The sequence below is a fragment of the Chenopodium album genome, chromosome 8, assembly GCF_948465745.1.
Source record: "Chenopodium album chromosome 8, dcCheAlbu1.1, whole genome shotgun sequence".
NCBI lineage: Eukaryota > Viridiplantae > Streptophyta > Magnoliopsida > Caryophyllales > Amaranthaceae > Chenopodium > Chenopodium album.
The window spans coordinates 74,356,596-74,378,003 of NC_137841.1; the positions used below are offsets into that span (position 1 = coordinate 74,356,596).

The window sequence follows — 21,408 nt, forward strand, 5'->3', positions numbered from 1 at the left end:
GATGTTTCCACCCACCCAATTGGACTCCCGGAGGGTATTAGGGTCCATGGTAAATATTTCGGCAATTTTTATTTTTCCGGACGAAAAAAAGTTAAAAATTTCCAAAATTGAAGGCTAATATCCACGTTTTTTGAGAAATTTTAAAGGTTTCGGACCCTGAGTCGAAAAGTCTTGAAATTCTATGGGATACATCTCGGGGTCATATAATGCCGTTTAGAACCATAGATGATCATTATTTGTTGTCATCAATGTTCGTGGTAGGCTTGAATTAATGAAATCGGTGCAAGTTGTAAACCCGGTAAATTGGTCGTTTAAAGGCAAATCAGATGGTTCCACCCACCCAATTGAACTCCCGGAGGGTATTAGGGACCATTGTAAACATTTCGGCAATTTTTATTTTCGGGCGAAAAAAAGTCAAAAATTTCAAAAATTGAAGGGTAATATCCACGTTTTTTGAGAAATTTTTAATGTTTCGGACCCGGTGTCGAAAAGTCTTTAAATTCTATGGGATACATCTCGGAGTCATATAATTCAGTTGGAACAATATATGATCATTAATTGTTGTCATAATTGTTCGTGGCAGACTTGAATTAATGAAATCGGTGTAAGTGGTAAACCGGTAAATTGGACGTTTAATTGCAAATTGGTTGGTTCCACCCACCCAATTGGACTCCCGGAGGGTATTAGGGACCATGGTAAACATTTCGGCAATTTTTATTTTCGGGCCAAAAAAAGTCAAAAAATTCCAAAATTAAAGGCTAAATCCAGTTTTTTGAGAAATTTTTAAGGTTTCGGGCCCGGTGTCGAAAAGTCTAGAAATTCTATGGGATACATCTCGGGGTCATATAATGCCGTTTAGAACCATAGATGATGATTATTTGTTGTCATAAATATTCGTGGTAGGCTTGAATTAATGAATCGGTGCAAGTTGTAAACCGGTAAATTGGTCTTTTAAAGGCAAATTGGATAGTTCCACCCCCCAAATTAGACTCCCGGAGGGTATTAAGGACCATGGTAAATATTTCGGCAATTTTTATTTGCAGGCGAAAAACAGTAAAAAATTCCCATAATTGAAGGCTAATATTCACGATTTTTTGAGAAATTTTGAAGGATTCGGGTCCGGTGTCAAAAAGTCTTGATATTCTACGGGATAAATCTCGGGGTCATATAATGCCGTTTGGAACCATATATGATCATTATTTGTTGTCATAAATGTTCGTGGTAGGCTTGAATTAATGAAATCGGTGCAAGTTGTAAACCGGTAAATTGGTCGTTTAAAGGCAAATTGGATGGTTCCATCCACCCAATTGGACTCCCGGAGGGTATTAGGGACCATGGTAATCATTTCGGCAATTTTTATTTCCGGCCGAAAAAAAGTCAAAATTTTCCAAAATTGAAGGCTAATATCCACGTTTTTTGAGAAATTTTGAAGGTTTCGGGCCCGGTGTGGAAATTTCTTGAAATTCTATGATATATGTCTCGGGGTCATATAATTCCGTTTGGAACTATATATGATAATTATATATTGTCATAAATGTTCGTGGTAGACTTGAATAAATGAAAACGGTGCAAGTCGTAAATCGGTAAATTGGCCATATAAAGGTAAATTGGATGGTTTTACCCACCCAATTGGACTCCCGGAGAGTATTAGGGACCATGGTAAACATTTCGGCTATTTTAATTTCTGGGCGAAAAAAAGTCAAAAATTTTCAAAATTGAAGGCTAATATCCACGCTTTTTGATAAACTTTGGAAGTTTCGGGGCACGTTGTAGAAATGTCTTGATATTTTAGAAAATACATCTCGTGGTCATATAATGTCGTTTGGAACCATATATGATCATTATATGTTGTCATAAATGTTCGCAATAGGCTTCAGTTATTGAAATCCGTGGTAGGCTTGAATTAATGAAATTGTTGCAAGTTATCAACCGGTAAATTGGTCGTTTAAAGGCTATTTGGATGGTTCTACCAACCCAATTGGACTCTGGGAGGGTATTAGGGAACATGGTAAAAATTTTGGCAATTTTTATACCCGGGCGAAAAAAAATCAAAAAATTCCAAAATAGAAGGCTAATATCTATCCACGCTTTTTGTGAAATTTTAAATGATAAGGGGCCCGGTGTCGAAAAACACTGAGATTTTAGGGGATACATCTCGGTGTCATATAATGCCTTTTGGAACCATATATGATTATTATATGTTGTCATAAATGTTCTTGGTAGACTTGAGTTAATGAAATCGGTGCAGGTTGAAAACCTGTAAATTGGTCATTTAAAGGCAAATTGGATGGTTTCACTCAACCAATTGGACTCACGGAAGGTACTGGCGATCGTGGTAAACATTTCGGCAATTTTTATTTCCGGGTTAAAAAAAGTCAGAAAATTCCAAAATTGAAGGCTAATATCCACGTTTTTTGAGAAATTTTGGATGTTTCGGCCCATACTACAAATTAAAACGCGTTTTCGCTCGTAGAGGGATTTTTTTAAGGTTAATTTTATTGAAATGAAATTTTTTTTACGGAATACAATAAATTTTTTGATGAAAGTAAGTTATCGAGTTATTGACTCACTAGTGTGATTTACATATAGGGTCTTTGATTAGATTTGATTAAAGTATAAAATTGATCAATTAATTGAAATTGAAACTAAGATGTATACTTGGTGGTATATTAATTTACTTTTATTGAATCAAATTACAACTTGTTAAATATTCATTCATACTATACTTTATTTTAAAGGTTAATAAGGATAATTTGTACAAACTTGTTAAACATTCATTCATACTTTATTTTAAAGTTGAATAAGGACAATTTGTACAAAGTGATAATTGAATAGAAATAGAATCAATTACAAAAGTTTTTTTTTTTTTATTTTTAGCTCATTCATTTACCGAGAATAGAGGATGATAAATAAAAGAAAAAAAAAATTTGGTTGCCCTAACAAATCGAGAATGTATGGGAATTGGGAAGTAAAATACAAAGTGCATATTGAGTTATTAACAAAAGATCAAAAAATTAGTAAGAAAATAATGATTCGTCTATTGAAAGTATTTTGAAATTAGAACCTAACACTCTAACAGTATACTCCATATCGGTATTGCTACATCATGATTCATGTCTATATGAGTGTATTTTCAAGTTTCGTTTTAAAATTACTCCTATTAAATATGTAAGTGACAACTATGAACTTATGAAGTAGTTGACAAATTTACCAAGGGTAGTTGTAGTGCTCAGAAAAATACAAAATGAACTGATTTACTAGACCTTCCTAGTTTGTAACTTTGTACCAATTCATATGAAATTCCATTTTGCGACACATAACAAATTTACAACATTTGATGAGAGATAAAATTCAAATTTACTGATTTTTAAGTGTTGCCAAAATCAAGCACTTTAAGGAAACTTCGTGATGGTGATGCTTAACACTTTTGAGCTCTGACTTGTGAGCATGAATATCATGAATCTTTATAATCTTTATAATCTTTAAGCCTCCTCTCTTAATCTCGTTACCTTCTTTAGTCAAAAACTACATAGTGTTATCTTTTTAATGTGTACTCTGATCTAACTATGTCAGGTTAATGTTCAATTGTTCATTGTGGTAGGAGGAAGCTAAAGTCTCTACGAAAATTTCAATCATCTGCTAGATAGTCCGGACTGTCTGCTGTCGATCATCACATGGAACGGGAGAACTCATTTCAAAATGTTTCTAGCGAAGGAGATTCCGGTTAGTAGTATATATATAAAGCCTTCTTAAACGGCCTCTAAGTTACATACTTTTCAGACAGTTACTCTAGGATCTTGTTGATATATAATCATATATGGCATGAAAGCATGATTACTTGATTAGTAACCTTTTGAGATTAGTGTATGACTGTTGTTGAGGTATCATTTTACTCGTTTCTGCAACCAATAGGTTTTATAGGACTTCATAACTTCTATTTATCTTACAAATTTATGCAGAATCAGGAAGCCACAATCAATATGAGAATGGATTCTATATGTCATCCTTTGCCGCAACTGTCTTCATAGCTGGTTTCATAACTGTAGGAATATTATTGATCACTTCGTTAGTTACACTGGTTGTGATTCTGCAATCATGTCAAAGTCAAAGTTCTGGTATACTCGAGAGCCAGAAGTCATATTATAATGAGGGTTATTGCAGGTGTGATGCTCTTTACTATACCAGTGAAGGCCAATTTGTGAGAGACTTGAACTTCAGCATTTCAATGGCTGAGAAATACTTCAGCAGTATTATCAGGCCTCACAATCATAATTTCAATGTCGTCTTAATGGACATAGATGACATCCTCCCTTCGAGTGTTCATTACAGCAAACTCTTGAAGGATAGGTAAAACTTGCATATCAAAACATCATCAGATACTATTCTTTCCTGATCAAAGCTATTGCTTGTAGAATTTTTTTGCATTAAGCTCTAGTCTTGACTGCTGACATCTAGTGCTTGTGCAATATACTCAAATTGCAAAATTTGTACTTCAAATTTATATTAATAGTTGATACATGTTTTATCATGGAAACAGTTGTAGAGATTGTAATGAAGAAGAGATCAATTTAAGGCGTATGCTTATGCTAAGCTTGTATACTAGAATTCAGGAAAGTGGATGGACTCTAATGTTGATAACAAGAACGGCACAGAAACAACAGATCGCCATCACAAAGTATCTTGTCTCAGCAGGGTATATTGGATGGACATCATTGATAATGAGGTAAGCTCATTCTTGCACAGACTGCACCTCCTACTGAGTATGTACTTTAAAACTTGTATTAATGTGCACATGCTATAGTTGATTTGAGTGGATTATTTGCCTTTTTTCGCAGATCAACTGATGAAATGATGTTGAGTAGCCTAGAATACTTCTCAAGAAGAATAGCAGCAATAGAGAGACAAGGATATCATATTGCTGGTGTGATTAGCAGCAGTTTGGACATCTTAGCAGGGTTTTCCATAGGAAAGCCTATTTTCAAACTTCCAAAACTAAAACTTCAGAATAAAGAGTGTTCGAAACAACAGTTGAAGCTACCAACTAATAATTCTAAAACTAGCTAGAACAATTTGACTTAACCAAACTCCCAGCTCACATTAGTAAGGCAACTGTGCAATTAAATTAGTCATGAAAAATTGCCAACATGCTGTATGTAGGAATGTACCATTACTCAATCAATATACTACAGTAGAACTAACACTTGAATATAAAGGTTCATTTTGGTTTTAATTATGCTGGCTAGTCTTAATTATGAGTCCATTCTATCTAGCCAAGAACAACAGCTGACTGATATTGAAAGAGAAAGAGATTATCATCAAGTCCCTAATTCTATATCCGAGTTTTTCACAATGATTTGTACTTCAATTAAACCCAAAATCTATCATATAACAAATATCAAACCAAAAGCAGAAAAATGGAATAGCTATAAGTAATATATAGTATGCAACAAAAATCTGCATTAAGTAATAACATTCAAATTACACTAAGATCATGGACAACAAAGTACCAAATATTCTAAAAAACTTAAAATGTTCATTTCATTCACTGCGTAACAAAGATTTATACAGTAATCCCAGTATCAACAATTGTTCTTCAACACACTACTACTCGTATAATATTCCTAAACCAGTGATCAACAAGCTCAGAACAACCACTGATTTCTACAATTCTTTACATCAATCAATGAACTCAACCTCAAACATCTAACAACAAAAAATTGAACAAGAAACTAACAGGAAGCATGAAATGCTCAATTGAATTATTGAAATCCAACCAAAAGTCAGATTCTACTAAATCAGGCATCAATTCTCAGTAAGAGGGTAGTAAGAGTTGCTTACAGTAAAGCAAGAACAACCAAAGATACTGCAAGAATCTTCCAGAAACCATTGCTCTCAGCATTTCTGTAGGACCTACTATAGTCAAGATCATACTTGCTGGTCAAGTTAGGGTAGAAAATCCCCCATTGCCGGAATGAAGCATTGCTGTTTCCTTGATCCCTTTCCTTATCAAACAGCTCATAGATGTAAACCCCAGAAACCCCTTCTTTCTTCAGAGGTGTACCAACCCCAGATTTAAGATGCTTGAGCAAACCTCTCAGATACATTTCGGCGAACACCTGGTTGGCATTATTCTCCTCCGAGATTGCAGGTGCATTCGGCCACCCGGTTTCCGTTACGACAACCGGAATATTCTCATGACCGGCGACCGCCATTGCCGACAGAACCGCATCAACCATGGTATCAAAGAGATTCTGGTACCGTACTCCGGTGGTCGGATCATCCACAAAACTATACCGACTTTTTTGAAACAGAGCATACCCAAGAACAACCTCATGATTCAACCGGTAAAAATCGTACGGATGAATATTCACCAAGAAAGAGGAATTCGCCTCTTCCAAGAAATCCAGCAATGGCCGGATTAAGTGTTCGTTTAGCGGTTCACTGAACTCAGCAGAAGAAGGGGGGAAAGCAGAGGTGATGAGAGGGATGAGAGAGAAAGTGGATGAAACAGAGATTCGACGAATACCCAGCTCGTGAAGCGCAACATGGATGTTGCGAATGGCGGGTAGAAGAGCGTCGGCGAGGTCGTCGGAGGAAGAGAGGATGTCGGAGCCGACGGAAATGGCGGAGATGTTTGCGCGAGGGTAGAAGGGGACGACGTGGGTGTAAAGCCAAACGGCGGCGTTGGAGCGATTAGCGGCGAGAGAGTGGACGAGGGTGTTGGGGATGCAGAGGAGGAGTGAAACAGAGGAGTATGAGAAGGCTCGAATGAGGTTTGGGTCAGGGTCAATGAGTCGAACGGCGGCGATTCTATTGCGGTTGATGGCGGCGGCAATGTGTTCAGGGGTGGAGGAAAATGGGTGGTGTTGGATTGTAACGCCGATAGTTGGGGTTGAGGTGGTGAGAGAGAAGGAAGTGATGGTGGTTAGGAGGAAGAGGAGAGAGAATTTCAGGGGAAAAAACGCCATTGTTGTGAGCTTGAGCAGAGAATATTGCAGAATTGTGAAAATGGTGTTTGAGAGAGAGAAGGAAAGTTCTGGAGGAGTGAGAAAATGGGTGTTTGTGGGTTTATATAATGAAGTGAGTTGCAGAGGGAGAGGGAAGAGTGAGTAGGAGAGAGAAAGGAAGGAAAGTTTGTTTGAGTTTTGGCGGTTATTTGAGTTTGTTTCAACGAGAGGGTTATGATTGGTTACGGTTAGGGTGTATGGTATTACACTATTACGGAATAAATGAGTTGTAGTATGATTTTGGGTTTTCTTTTTTTCGGTTCCGTTTGATATTATTATGGTTTTCATTTTTTTTTTGGTTTTTTATTTTTAAAATTATATAATATATTTCATTAAAAAAATTAATTAAATTTATTAAAATCGCCATTATTCTAAAAATTGACAATAAAAAACTGAAACTGTTAGCTCTTCCATTTTTGTTTGGTTTTCAAACAAATATTTAAAATTGAGAAATGAGTAATTATAAGATTATGTTTATTGTTAAATAAAATTAAGTTTAGCAAAAATTAATTTCAAGCAATTAATTCAAGGAAGAATTATAAAGGTAAATACTCTATAAGTAATTATGGGTATAAGTTTCAACAATAACTTAGATTAAATTGAAATAATTTAAGTGTGAAACTGTGAACTCCTTGGATAAAGGCGAGTGAACGTCATGGTGCAACAACACTAGTAAGAACCCTTCCATGAGTGATTGAATAATGTAAGTGAAGACGTTGTGCTCAATAGTTACAGAGGACAATTGTTGACTCCAATATATCACTTTTTTTTTTTGAATAAACACAGCTCCAAAGGGAAAAAGAAAAAAAAAAAAAAAAAAAAAAAAAAGCTGAATATTTAGTATATGCCTACATGTAGATGAAACCAAAGTGAGACTAAAATATAGCATAATCCTGATTCCAGAATGATGTCCTCTTACTCCGTATATAATCAGCAGCCTCTTTAATATTGCAAAGCCCGGGTGACTCAAGTGCCAACCTATCCAAAGCCTCCAATATCAATGTCCCTCGACTCCTCTCAAGTGTTGGGCTGCATTATGATGTTTTCTGATCAACACTTCAAGGCTTAAGCCCTTGGTAGTGCAAAGGAATGCATATCAAATCTACTTGAGTCTTCAAGTCTCAAGTGTTGTCCTGCATTTATGAGCACCATAGTGTTCATTGGAGAACCTGCATTGCACCAGAATAGCATGCACATCAGATTTGTTTTGCCTCATTGAGGCCACAAAATGCTCCATAAAGCAGAGCAGCAAAGAATAGTAGTAAGAGACAGGGCTTCATATAGGAAGATATAGAACAACAGCAGGAAACAAAGCTTTTAGCAAGGCAGAAAACCCATAGGGATGGGTCTTGTGCTCATTTACCAATGTGCTAAAAGAGATAATGGTGACCGCTGATCCGCTATAAGGTTCACACCTTGTATGTGACGGATTTTGTTCACCCTATTAACAACTTTCCGCCTATTGTTGTACAGAGTACAAACATAGTTTTTTACATCTTTTCCTCTGAAATCTCATTCAAATACTTGTGGGGTTCATTTTATAACCATGAACTCAAGAAAAATCCAGCAACTATAGCATAAATTTGGCAAATAAGAACACTCATGAATAGTTATTTTTTATATTTAAGATAACTCTTCCCGTGAAGAATTACTCCAAGATGGAGGAAAGCAACAGATTCAACTTTCCCGTCACAAGTTTGGAACTGGGAGCCCTATAATTAGATAAGACAAATGCAAAGGAAGAGCAAGAATTCTTACCGGAAAACCATTTGCAATGGACTGAACAAGAGTCCCCAAGTTTGGGTCATCCTTGTACTTCTCCCAAGTCACTTCAAACTGCAGCCCTTTGGATCTTTGGGTTACAGAAGAAAAACAAAGACTTATCAAACACATCACCTCTCAAACAAAATAATGGCAACGTAACAAATAACTATCGGTATCTGTCCTTACTGCTGAAGCAGGATCATTATATGATAAATATGTGCTCTTATATCATCTTGAGCAGTTTTCAAAGCAGCCTCCTTATATAGAATGGCTAGTTCATCCACTAACCTGCAATTAAAGATTGAAGTGATAAAAAAACCAGATGGCTCTCAGACTTTCAGTTACACACAAGGAAATTGAGGGTTTTCAAGGTGGTATCAAGACTCTCAGCCATCACATTAATTGATCAAACAAATACAACATTGTAGCCACTTGCTAAAACAACAATCATGGCCAGTATGTCATACAATCCCAGATATATACTATTACCATATTTGAATGTTCAGTAACATACATACAGAAGAACAATTTCACAGGCATATAAACTATTAGCCAATAATAAAAGGCCAATATGGCATGCACACATGCAGTGCAGGACAGTAATGCTGACTCACCTTATAGTGTGTGGACTGCTCCTTAACCATGTCAATTTCACAACTGTGTAGATACTTTCAAGGGCCTATAACAATTTTGAGACCATTTAAAAGTTCCATTTACATACCATAAAAATTGATGTTTAGGCTAAAGTGCAATAAATTAGAGGTTACCAATAGAACAGTTTCATCGTCATCAGCATGCACCCATTGGAAGAAAAGGGGAAACAAACGTCTGAAGTGAGCTAGCAGAACAAGACCAACACAGCAGAAGAGTGGTTGAACAAGTTTCAGCCATGCAATACGGCGCTTCTTGTCCCTAGGTTGGCGCTCCAAATGACCTAGCATATCATTTAAAAGCCTCTCAAACCTGTGTAAAATGACCATAACTATGAATAAATAGGCTACATTATCACAAATTTACATATACTGAAAACTTTATTTCATCTATATAGTATTATAACTCTTATTTATACAAGTCGTATGAACCCATGGTGCTAAATAAATGAATACACAAATAAATCTCAAAGTTCAACTTGAAACAGGAAAGGTAGTAATAGTCAGTCATTAACAACGATAATTAAATATCTCAAATTACACTCACACTTGACAGCAAACTCAAGGAAATACCAGACAGCAACTAATAATAGCTATATAACATCCAAAGGTCAAATTTTTTATAATTCACCTTAACACAAAAGGACCAGCTCATTTGGACTTTCAAGCTTACGAAACTTCACATGAGAAAGTGAGCAAGTAGCTGACTATGAAATCAGAGACAGGAGTAGAGTTACAGAACTCTAGGCACAGCCTTTTCACAATTAATCCTACATAATTTTTTAAAGAGAAATCGAAGCATAAAAAATGATATTCATACAACAAACGCCAAAAAAAATGTCAAATTGAGCAGATATTTGGATAGCATTTAACCTAACTCCAAAATAAAATAACACTGCATATATGATAGCCATCAATAGTATCAACCAAATGTTTCTTCATGCTTCATTTATATATATTTTTTTAAAAGTTACAACATACAAAATCCTACAAGTTGCAGACTAGAGGAATACATACCAAGGGCTACGAGGGTTGTTCCTCTGCAAACAGGTCACAAAACATACTGACATCTCAACAGCAAGGTGCCATATCTCATCATCTGAAACAATATTGTGACAGCATGCATCCAGAATCACATCTCCATATCCGCCAAGATCAGCAGTATTGACATTTTTAGCTACATGTATGAAGCTGCTCATTCCTTGACCCTAGGTTCAACCAAAACAAAAAAAAGCTCAAATCAAAAACCTAAAAGTATCTCATAAAGTGCCATATATTATATTAGAAAAATGGATAAATGCAGGCTGAGCAAGAAAAACTTGGCAGGACTACATCGTGGCCATGTTTTCATTTACAAGATTTAATCACAAGATCGACTATGTGTAGTCGTGTAGTAGAAATTACAAAGATTGACTATGATACACACATTTAGAAAATATGCCTCTCTGATTAATTTTCCTAGCACACAAACCATTCCCTCCCTGGATGCCCCCCCCCCCCCCTCTCACATACACATTTTTCATCCAACTGTGTTCTTCAAAAGTCTTGTATGAGTAATATAAGCAAGAGAATATTCCATGTCAACATATGTATTGAACAATAAAAAAAAATTTCCTCCTGCAATTCTTACCCAAGATTTTAGAAAACATAAATTTCATCGTTGCTAAGAGTATGTTACATTCACCATTGATTAACATATTTTCAAACAGTTCATACAATATCAACAGCTATAAGAAATTGTTACTAGTTCCACAACCCATTTCGTGATTTGAAACGAAATTTTTTCTCAAATGCAACATATTTTCAAACAGTTGATATAATATCAACAGCAATAAGAACTTGACAACTTGTTACTAATTCCACAACCATTTCGTGATTCGAAATGAAAATTTTTCCCAAATGCAATGTAATAGGCTGAAACACATAGAACCATACCAAATATTTTCATAATTTCACCATTTACTGAAACAAATACAATCAACCAACCAAATAAGCAAACAAGCCAATGTGAAATATTATTAAGAACATACTTTCACTTCAGAAGACCAGTGATCAAGAGCTGTAAGCCCGCATGGAATAATCAAACCACATAATTTCCCTAATTCTGGATTCTTAACCTGAAAACACCAAATCACATGAATTAAATAATTTTCAAAAAAATCATAAACCCCTAAATTGAATCATCATAAATTTAAAAAACCCTAAATAAACCTGTGAGACAAACCAACTAAGCTGATAAGCAGCAACAATGGCGTAAGCAGTAGGAACCCTAGAAGACGCCGCAGAAATTTCATCACCACCAATGGAACTCTCCTTAATCGTTTCCTTAATCAACGGGATAACTTCCGGCATTAAATCAATAACCAATCTCGTATCGGATCTCAAATACGGGTGAGAATCGCCATAAACAGCTTCCGAAAGAGCTTTAATAGCCAAATGCGACGCAACAATGAGACGTTCAGGAATCCAGCTTAGAAGAGGTGAAGTTGAAGCGTATGAAGAAGATATCAATGCACAGAGGAGACAGAAATCCCTAATTTGAGGGAGAATGTTGGTGGAATTGGGGGTTTTGGAAGGAAGAAGGGATTGAAGGAGAGATTTGATGGAGACATCGTGGGATTCAGGGGGATTGTAAGGAGTTGTTGAAAGAAGTTCTTGAATTGGTTGAGATAACCTGTGAAAAATTGCAGAAACAATAAAGGGTTAATTATATGCAGAAGAAGGTGGAGGTGGGAAGGAGAAGAAGAAGAAGCAGCCATGGGAGGAGCTTACTCTGTTAGTTTTTGGTGACTAATAAGTGTTGAGAAATTTGTCGACATTTTTGTTGGCGATTGAATTGAATTTTGTGGAAGATTTCGTAATTTTTTTGGTACGAGTATTTGAATAGTGTAATGGACTATTGGAGGGTTGATTATTTGATTCAAGTGATTGAGTGGGTCGGTGTAAGAAGCTTGTGGGTTGCATGAAATTTAGTGGCCTGTATTAGGGCTTGAATCACCAAATAACGACTTGGGTCATTGTATCAAGATTCAAGAGACAAGAGTAATGTTATATTGTTATGGTATCATTATTTGTAGCCCCTTTGCATCTCGTTTGCACTATTAATCTACTACGGAGTATTTACTAAATTACTAGGGGTGAGCAAACAATCAGGGTACTCTAAATCGAAACTGAAACTTGTTTAGAACTGTAATCAGAACCTGTACAAGTTTCGGTTCTGGGTAGCAAAATGGAGAACCTGCCGCAATAGGTTTCGATTCAGGTGCTTAATTTTTCGGAACCAGAACCAGGGTACCCTGTAACCCGATAAAACTATCACTTAATTCAAGTTATACACCAATTCTAACTTCTTTTTAAATAATAAATTACAATTATAAATATATGTATTAAATTCGTTAGACAACTATTAGTTTGTTTTATTTGCGAGGTGTAAACATTATAAATTAGTGACCAACCAGTTTTTTTGTTTAAAATTCCTTAAAATTTGGTAAGTATATTACAAGACAAGATACCCTAAATCGGAACCAGAATCTATGTTCAACAGGTTCCGGTTCCGATTCCCATTTTAAGCCAATAAGCTAATTATTCAATAAGTTAATCTCAAAAGGCTCTTATAATGAGCTTTTCCTAAAAGAGCATTTTGATCCTAAGAGGTTTTTTTTTCACCCCAAACTCTCAAAATGACTTTTTTAATTGGTCAATCATATAATAGGGCTCAATAAGCTAAAAATTATTTTCCAAACAGGACCATTAACTTTCAATTTGCCTGATTTATATTAAATACGACTTTATAAGGATTAGTCACTAGCGAATTACAAGATACGAAGTAAATCATTTTGAAATTAATTTTCTCGTCAAATTTTACAATAATACTATATCTAGGTATACGGATTATAACTTATATTGATTACTCAATTCAAATCTGGATAGTCTTCAGCATCATAAAATTTGATGAGAAAATTAATTTCAAAATTAAGAAATTATTTAATATGAAAGTTTTCTTAAAGTAAATACATATTAATATGAATTACTTAAGGAAACTTGGTTAACATACTCAATTTTGTTAACAAATACTATGTAGTATGGATATGAGGTTAAGTTTTAATCAAATCAAGACATTATATTTTCTTATCAAATTAGATCATTTCAAAGTAAAAAAATTCAGATAAAAATAAGTTTATTGAAAATACCTTACCTCAATAAAAACCTTTAAATATCAAATTTATAATATAAACTCAAAAATTTAAACAGTAAATATGAAAGTGACTCTAACCAAGCTTAATTGGAACCACTAATTTACAACATCATCCTTAAGTGGCAATTTATTGTCATCATGTAGTGAAAACCTAAGGCTAAGATGCCCATATCGAACGTGTGGCAAACACACAACGGCTAAAATGACCACAACGTCTCAATAGATAAGCAAATCAAGATAACATTCATACCCCATAAAAAAGCGCCACGTGTCAGATAAGATAACACCAATCTCCTCCCCTTTAAATCACCACCTTTACCCTCCCACCATTTCTTTCTTAACATACACAATCCCAACTCATTCACTCCCAAAAAAAATACTAACACCCAAAATGGCAGCAGCAAGCACAACAATGATGGGCATGGCCGCCACCGCAACCCTGGTCCCAAAACCCCAAGCACCACCAATGATGGCGGCGCTACCTAACAACACCGGGCGCTCATTCTTCGGCCTCAAATCCGGGAGCCGAGGTGGAAGGATGACAGCAATGGCAACCTACAAGGTGACCTTGATTACACCTGAAGGTACTCAGGAGTTTGAGTGCCCGGATGACGTGTACGTGTTGGATGCTGCTGAAGAGGTAGGGATTGATTTGCCTTACTCTTGTAGGGCTGGCTCGTGCTCCTCATGCGCCGGTAAGCTTACGTCTGGTACTCTTGACCAGTCTGATCAATCCTTCTTAGATGATGACCAGATTGCTGCTGGATGGGTTCTTACTTGTGCTGCTTACCCTGTTAGTGATGTTACCATTGAGACTCACAAGGAGGAGGAGCTTACTGCTTAAATCACCACTTTTTAGTGTGTTTTTTAATTCATAATATTGGGCCCTTTCATTTTTTGTTCTAATTTGAGAGGGAGAAAAACTGAATATTTTAGTCATGGATGAATTCCATGCAAAATTAAGCCCTGGGATATAATTGACATGGGAGTTTTTGCTCCTTTGTGGGTTGTAATTGTGTATTATCATGTTAATCATTAATTCATCAAGTTTCTTATATGCTTTATTTTATCGTTTAGTACCTTTTAAAGCTTTTATCATTTTATGTTATGTTATTGTTTTGAGTAATTAATTAAGTTTAGCTACATTCATAAACAAAAAAATTATTCGTCACACGGTCACGCCACAATGCCTTGTTGGTCAATTTTTACAAGATAGACAACTTTACAAACTCGTTAGTTTACGATTTAAAAAGGATAATGCTTGGTGATGATTACTCCAACTTATGATTTAATATCTTAATTTTCTTATCTTTGTGTTTTCACCGTGAAAACTATTCCGATTAATTTCATCAAATTTCAATCCAATTCAAATTAAATTGAATCAAATTTTCTTTCAATTGAAATTTATAAGAAATTTGTACAACATCTAAATTTGTTACAACTTACAACACTATGAGAACTCTGAGAATTTCCTAAGAATTTATAATGCTACTTTGTTCGGTCCAAATTAATTACAACGCAATGATAAGTTGTATGATTAATAAGGGCATGATTTTATCTACTGTTTTAGCCCTTTTTTCACCACGCAATGATAAGTTGTGAATTATTATTATTATTATTATTATTATTATTATATCTCAAAAACAAAAGTCATACAACCTACAATAAATTAGTGGGAAGCCGAGATACAATCTGGGCCCCCACTCCTCTAGCTATAGCAAAACCTACCCTAGTGAAGATATGAGCTGCAGCACGAGCCCCAATGTCTTGCGTCGTCGAGAACCTCTGATTATTATTATTATTATTTTTCTTTTTTTACATATGCTATTTGATTTGTAATGATTATTAGTGTGTTGCTTTGACCAATATTCTATTGTTATGTATAACTAAAATAGTAAAAGTGCATATGGTAAAACTAAAAAATATACGAAGTAGAAATTATGTTGAAAATACCAAAAATTTAGGATTTGTTCTCATTGACTGGACTAGACTGAACTGAACTGAACTTATTAGAGATAAACTGAATTAAACTAAAAATACACGTATGAAAACAGACTCCCGTATCCATTAAGAGCATATGGCAGAGTAAAAAGTTTTTGAAATCTACACATTTTCCTTAATTTTGTTTTCTAATGTAATTCAATTTCCTTGAGGTTAAGTCAATAAATAATTATATATAATTAAATAAATATGTGAACCACTAGAGTTCGAGTTGAGCCGTTGGCTAAAGATTGCCAAGAAATTAATACGGAGTAGTGGAACACTGCCATGCATGTCTGTCAACATTAATTGGACACCGACGACCTAAATTGGTAAAATTTGCATGTTTTAGAGCTAGTAAACGTGGCTAAAAAAGTTGACCTTAAATTTGACTAGGCTGGCTAATCCAAGTAACCCAATGTTAAGCCCAAAATGCCGAAACTAATAGGCCCATCTATAGTCCATGGACATATTCGTTATAGTATTAAGCCTTAAGATACTTGAGAAGTGGTTACAGCTGCATGCCCGTATAAGTGTATAACACAGGACGGATACCGATACAAAATGGGTATTATTCTATTCATACCCTTTCTAAAATTTTTATAGTTGCGCTCTTCCCAAAAAAAAAAAAAAAAATTATAGGTGCGCGCAAGTTTTTACACTTAAAAAGAGGGAAAAAAAAAATCACATGTGGGTACTCCTATTTCTATGTGCATCCGGTTGTATATAAAGGTGGTGTTGTTCTTTCCACTATTGAAATCTAATCACTAATCATTTTCAAATAATTTTTAAATTTTTTTTCGAATACAAATATTAAGAAAAACAAAGTCATGTAAAACCTGATTTAACTTGTCTTAATGAGTAATTTAAGAACATTTTCATTTTTTATAATTTTAATTAACATGAAATTAAAGGCCTTAATAATGAAAACTCTACATTAACAAACATATCAAAACAAAATGGGAAGAATAAAAAAGAAATAGAAAGAGTAACAATATTTATAAGAAGTATGATTATCAGTCTTTTTTTTTTTTTTTTTTAGGGCATGATTATCACTTTATGCAAGTCTAGTGAATTCCAATGCTGTTTAAGAAAAGATCATACAAAAACAATTTTGAGACCTCAATCATATGGTTCAGAAAGATAAAAAAAACAAACTCATAGAGTCACAAGGGTCCACATTTCCATTTTTCATTAAAATCAAAATCACCTATCTAAAACAATGGCAATATATAACCACATAAATTTGAGAGATGGTAATTCACTCAATCCTTGAACTTTATATTCTATCTTATTGGAAGAAAGACACGTGGCAAAAACCCATTAACTGCTTATCTAAAATCCTACTCTTTCACTTCCCAATCCCACTGTCTTTCCTTCCCTCAATTTTCTGCTGCCAAATCTCTCTGAACATCACAGCAGTAAACCATGGAGACCAGCATGGCTAGTTGTTCTAGAAGCATTTTGCTCCCTAGAGTCTCTTCTCAGCATTCTTCTGCTCTTTTGCCTTCTTCTTTCAACCCTAAGGTGTGCTATTACTTAAGGTTTATGTTCAATGATTTTGTACATTCATATACATGATTACTTTTTTCTATGGTCTTAACAATAATCTACTTTACGCTACAATCTTGGACAGCGGCTTTGTTACCTATTTATGATTTGATCAGTCTTTATCAGGACTTATTTTTCTTGAAATTTGACATATTAGGAGTTTGATGAACTACGTACAACCTTTTTACTGTGTTACATTGACACCTTTAAATTATTGTTATGTATAGACCAATATAGAAATTGGAGTTACTCGTATTTAATCAAATTAATTTATTTGTAGAGTCTAAAATCAAGCTCGCTCTTTGGAGAATCATTGCGGATGACAACCAAGTCATCAATTAGGGTCAACAAGCAAGCAAAGAATTCTTCCCTTGTAACCAAATGTGAACTTGGTGACAGTTTGGTAAGTTTGAAGTAATTTACATTACTTTTTAATTACCATTAGGAGTTTTGTTTTTTAGGATTTTAAATTAATGATTTATGAATTGATTAATGTAGGAGGAGTTCCTAGCAAAGGCAACCACAGATAAAGGGCTGATTAGAGTGTTGATGTGCATGGGAGAAGCATTGAGGACTATTGGCTTTAAAGTGAGAACAGCTTCATGTGGTGGAACTCAGTGTGTTAACACTTTTGGAGATGAACAGCTTGCTATTGATGTGCTTGCTGACAAGCTTCTTTTCGAGGTTATTGCTCGTTACTGATTCGTGCCATACTCGCTTTTATTTTATATGTTGGAACTTATAGATAATCAAATGAGATGCATACAAATGAGAGCTTAGGAAATTCTGATTCTACTAATTAAAAAGGGTAAATCTTTTGTGAAACACCGTTTACAACTTCTAGTTATGATATGACTTTTCATCTAAGAGAAACTTTTGAAGCGGTCTTTAAATTGTGTCCTGCATAATATGGAATCTATTGTAACATTAAGGCATGAAAGAGCTTGTAAGATTGATTTCGGAGTACTATGTCATCCTTTGTGGTTGCATGACTGGTATCATTAAGACATCGCCTTGTTAAGATATTTGCTGCTAGTAAAATTCAGGGCTAATGGTTAATGTGAGATGATTTCAACTATTGTGCCTCCTATGAATACCACTAAGGAAACAAAGATATTTTAGCTATTCTTGAGAACTCATTATTGAAGAATATCCTGCATGAAACTAATAGAATTGATGTGTGCTAATGCAGGCCTTGAACTACTCACACTTCTGCAAGTATGCTTGTTCAGAAGAAATTCCTGAGCTTCAAGATATGGGAGGACCAGTTGATGGTTATTTACTCAAGTCTTTAACCAATTTCATTGAGTTTGTTTTGATTTCGTTATCTAGATATAAGGTTTTGACTTTTTGGTCTTGATTGTTTGAAACATTATAGGTGGATTTAGTGTAGCATTTGACCCCCTTGATGGCTCCAGCATCGTCGATACCAATTTCTCAGTTGGCACCATATTTGGGGTGTGGCCAGGTGACAAACTAACTGGTGTAACAGGCAGAGATCAGGTGGCAGCTGCAATGGGAATTTATGGTCCTAGGACTACATATGTCTTGGCTCTTAAGGATTACCCCGGCACCCATGAATTTCTTCTTCTCGATGAAGGTTCGTATTTTGTGATAGAAACATTGAGAAAATAAGTTCATAATGTCCAATGCATAAGTTGATCACATTACTAGTCATTAGTACAATGACTTGGTGACTAAGAATGTTACCCCTGTTTTGTTCTGTTTTGAAATCCCCTGTTTTTGCAATATTAGGAAAATGGCAACATGTGAAGGAAACAACAGAAATTAATGAAGGAAAGTTGTTCTGCCCTGGAAACTTGAGAGCCACTTCTGACAATCCTGACTACGACAAGGTGATCGATCTTGACTCGTTTATCTCATTTGGATCATGTATAAATTACCTACTTAATATGGTTCTAAAATGTGTTTATTTTAACCCATGCTTTTAATTTCTTTTGTATTTCAGCTGATCCAATACTACGTGAGGGAGAAATACACTTTGAGATACACAGGAGGAATGGTTCCTGATGTTAACCAGGTTTCAGAAACATCCTTTTCCTTATTCTTATAGTGTGCTTTTTGTGTGACTCTTAACTTACAACATTGCTATTGAAATGCTACTATTTATTTATATTCCATCCGGAATTAGTTTTCACGTTGATCGTGTGAATCGAATTAGTAGCATGACAACATTGAAACAAACATGCAGTGAAAAACTAAAAAGTAAAAGCATAGTAAATTCATCTGTATATACATTCACAATCTATAGGTGTGAATTATTCAAGAACCTATTGCTCCCTCATTTATGTGAAATTCTATATAAAAATATGATGCACATTGTAACCCTAAATCTGAGTAACACTAAAATGTAACTATATTTCTATATGTAGATCATAGTGAAGGAGAAAGGTATATTCACAAATGTAGCATCACCTTCAGCCAAAGCAAAATTGAGGCTGCTTTTCGAGGTAGCTCCACTAGGGTTCTTGATTGAAAAGGCTGGCGGTCACAGCAGTGATGGAACCAAGTCTGTGTTAGACATTGTAGTCCAAAACCTTGATGACAGAACCCAAGTTGCTTATGGTTCCAAGAACGAGATCATCCGGTTTGAGAAGACACTATATGGATCTTCTAGGCTAGAGGAACCAGTTCCTGTTGGAGCAGCTGCTTAAATAAGCTAGTCATGTTCCTTTTTTAATCATATATATCCCCTTTTTTTGTCTATAGTTTACGTACCATTAATTATATGGCCCTTTCATTTCACCTTTGCTTTCTTGTTGTATTTAGTATATTCACCATAATGAAAAATCAAGGAAATTACATTTCTTAAAAGGAAATGAGTTCATGTGTTTAATACTAATATATACATCTTTCAATGGACCATTTATAGGTAGAATCTTTATCCTTTGTAAATTGTTATTGTGATGCAATGATTCAAATCAATGTTCGAAAATTTTCACAGAACAAACAATTCTTTGGGCATGCATATGTTAGCTTAATTTGGTAAGTTCTTTCTAGTTTCAAGAAGCACTACAACCAATCTATTAGTAAAATTCCCTGCAGATAGGTTCAGATTCCGTCTATATCATATTTCGCTAACAATAGATGACATGATCAATTTCATGTGAATTGAAAAGCTAACAAAGATATGATGATGCATAACAATATGACAGGTGCATATATATGCAAGCAAATGTTGTTGCTTAAACTTTGCTCCCCTTCCACTTGCTTGTACAACAAATTAAGCTACTTGGCTTGTTTTCGTCCTAGGAAGTAAATGATAATCAATATAAGATCATACAGAAATTGAAAACTGATTCATGAGGAAGATAAGCTGTTAACCTCAGAGAAAATCATGCAAAATCGAAACGAACACCATCGAAAATTCCTACTAGAAATTAATTTTGCTGTGAAACTATCTATGTCTTTCTCTTGAAAATAACAGCACAACCAAATGTAAATTAGTGATATGACTAGTGATTAAGAGGAGTCAATCCACTAGAGATTAAGCACCTAAGAAGCTTTGAGATATCAATCAAAAGTTAAGCTGTTAATTAGGCTCATCTTAATGTTTAATTAACGCTTTCATGTAGCCTTCAAAATGATGAATTAACACATCATGAAACAAACAGTCCAACAAATAGGGCAATTCTTTTAACTGTTCCCGCTTTTTTTTAATTTTATGTAAGTTCATTGGTTCTTGCTATATTTTACTGCAATCCAACCACTTAATTTCCATTTTTACAATGTTTAATGTGTGTTCATTATCTGCAATATGATAAAGTACTCAACGAACACAGAATTTTCAAATGTGAAAAATAATTTAGACTATGATTTTTGTGTGTATATTAAGTAACAACTAAGTGAAAATACGGTATGGTGCATAATAAAATTGTTTTTCCTTCCGTCCCACATTAGTTTTTGCAGCTTGTGCCGACTGTTGGAACTTGGAAAACTTACTGACTATTATCATGTATGTATATACTACTGAGTACTGACAGTAGAAATGGCAACAAGTAGATAACTGATGTTAAAATCAAAGTAATACGATAAATAGTAGCAACTTTATGTAACATGTAAGAAACCCCTCAATGGCGGAAAATTATACAAGTCTAAGAACTATACACACACACCATGGATGGCAATTCACTTACCTACTCAAGTAAAATGACACTGCATCTCATTTGTAGTGATCTACGCTGCCGTGGAGTCAGACCATTGCATACTTATTAAGTTCTAGATTGAGGAACAACATTTA

At 34.8% G+C, this 21,408-nt stretch overlaps 5 protein-coding genes across 5 annotated transcripts; 3 read left to right on the top strand and 2 right to left on the bottom strand.

Annotated features, from left to right (window-relative positions):
- The first annotated feature begins 3,674 nt into the window (after positions 1 to 3,674).
- Positions 3,675 to 5,064, top strand: LOC145555503 (uncharacterized protein At2g39920-like). The gene is made up of 4 exons (XM_081617239.1): positions 3,675 to 3,723; positions 3,960 to 4,347; positions 4,538 to 4,723; positions 4,836 to 5,064. Exons 1-4 carry the CDS (start codon positions 3,675 to 3,677, stop codon positions 5,062 to 5,064), a joined length of 852 nt encoding a protein of 283 aa, XP_081473365.1.
- A 645-nt stretch (positions 5,065 to 5,709) lies between these two features.
- Positions 5,710 to 6,968, bottom strand: LOC145555504 (glucan endo-1,3-beta-glucosidase 13-like). The gene has a single exon (XM_081617240.1). The coding sequence runs from the start codon at positions 6,966 to 6,968 to the stop codon at positions 5,835 to 5,837; it is 1,134 nt and encodes a 377-aa protein (XP_081473366.1). The 3' UTR covers positions 5,710 to 5,834.
- Positions 6,969 to 7,597: 629 nt separating this feature from the next.
- On the bottom strand, positions 7,598 to 12,393 carry LOC145556668 (uncharacterized protein At2g39910-like). Its single transcript, XM_081618324.1, has 9 exons — positions 12,194 to 12,393; positions 11,633 to 12,095; positions 11,452 to 11,538; positions 10,439 to 10,629; positions 9,539 to 9,734; positions 9,386 to 9,450; positions 8,958 to 9,059; positions 8,766 to 8,859; positions 7,598 to 8,176 (listed from the first exon to the last, which is right to left on the bottom strand). Exons 1-9 carry the CDS (start codon positions 12,238 to 12,240, stop codon positions 8,165 to 8,167), a joined length of 1,257 nt encoding a protein of 418 aa, XP_081474450.1. The 5' UTR covers positions 12,241 to 12,393; the 3' UTR covers positions 7,598 to 8,164.
- A 1,548-nt stretch (positions 12,394 to 13,941) lies between these two features.
- Positions 13,942 to 14,673, top strand: LOC145642386 (ferredoxin-1, chloroplastic-like). The gene has a single exon (XM_081693553.1). The coding sequence runs from the start codon at positions 14,008 to 14,010 to the stop codon at positions 14,458 to 14,460; it is 453 nt and encodes a 150-aa protein (XP_081549679.1). The 5' UTR covers positions 13,942 to 14,007; the 3' UTR covers positions 14,461 to 14,673.
- A 2,227-nt stretch (positions 14,674 to 16,900) lies between these two features.
- On the top strand, positions 16,901 to 20,033 carry LOC145642387 (sedoheptulose-1,7-bisphosphatase, chloroplastic-like). Its single transcript, XM_081693554.1, has 8 exons — positions 16,901 to 17,123; positions 17,428 to 17,550; positions 17,646 to 17,831; positions 18,340 to 18,421; positions 18,526 to 18,747; positions 18,903 to 19,003; positions 19,117 to 19,188; positions 19,541 to 20,033. The coding sequence occupies exons 1-8, from the start codon at positions 17,025 to 17,027 to the stop codon at positions 19,820 to 19,822; spliced, it is 1,167 nt and encodes a 388-aa protein (XP_081549680.1). The 5' UTR covers positions 16,901 to 17,024; the 3' UTR covers positions 19,823 to 20,033.
- Positions 20,034 to 21,408: the final 1,375 nt, after the last annotated feature.

What these genes read in the sequence shown, in the direction of transcription:
- LOC145642386 (XM_081693553.1), top strand. Translation starts at nt 14,008, where the DNA reads ATGGCAGCAGCAAGCACAACAATGATGGGCATGGCCGCCACCGCAACC.
- LOC145556668 (XM_081618324.1), bottom strand. Translation starts at nt 12,240, where the DNA reads ATGTCGACAAATTTCTCAACACTTATTAGTCACCAAAAACTAACAGA. An exon ending in TTAGTTGGTTTGTCTCACAG is followed by an intron (nt 11,539 to 11,632) that starts GTTTATTTAGGG and finishes TGGTGTTTTCAG; the next exon opens with GTTAAGAATCCAGAATTAGG. An exon ending in ACTGGTCTTCTGAAGTGAAA is followed by an intron (nt 10,630 to 11,451) that starts GTATGTTCTTAA and finishes GGTTGAACCTAG; the next exon opens with GGTCAAGGAATGAGCAGCTT.
- LOC145555504 (XM_081617240.1), bottom strand. Translation starts at nt 6,968, where the DNA reads ATGGCGTTTTTTCCCCTGAAATTCTCTCTCCTCTTCCTCCTAACCACC.
- LOC145555503 (XM_081617239.1), top strand. Translation starts at nt 3,675, where the DNA reads ATGGAACGGGAGAACTCATTTCAAAATGTTTCTAGCGAAGGAGATTCC. An exon ending in AGCAAACTCTTGAAGGATAG is followed by an intron (nt 4,348 to 4,537) that starts GTAAAACTTGCA and finishes TCATGGAAACAG; the next exon opens with TTGTAGAGATTGTAATGAAG. An exon ending in TGGACATCATTGATAATGAG is followed by an intron (nt 4,724 to 4,835) that starts GTAAGCTCATTC and finishes CTTTTTTCGCAG; the next exon opens with ATCAACTGATGAAATGATGT.
- LOC145642387 (XM_081693554.1), top strand. Translation starts at nt 17,025, where the DNA reads ATGGAGACCAGCATGGCTAGTTGTTCTAGAAGCATTTTGCTCCCTAGA. An exon ending in GTGAACTTGGTGACAGTTTG is followed by an intron (nt 17,551 to 17,645) that starts GTAAGTTTGAAG and finishes TGATTAATGTAG; the next exon opens with GAGGAGTTCCTAGCAAAGGC. An exon ending in ACAATCCTGACTACGACAAG is followed by an intron (nt 19,004 to 19,116) that starts GTGATCGATCTT and finishes TTTGTATTTCAG; the next exon opens with CTGATCCAATACTACGTGAG.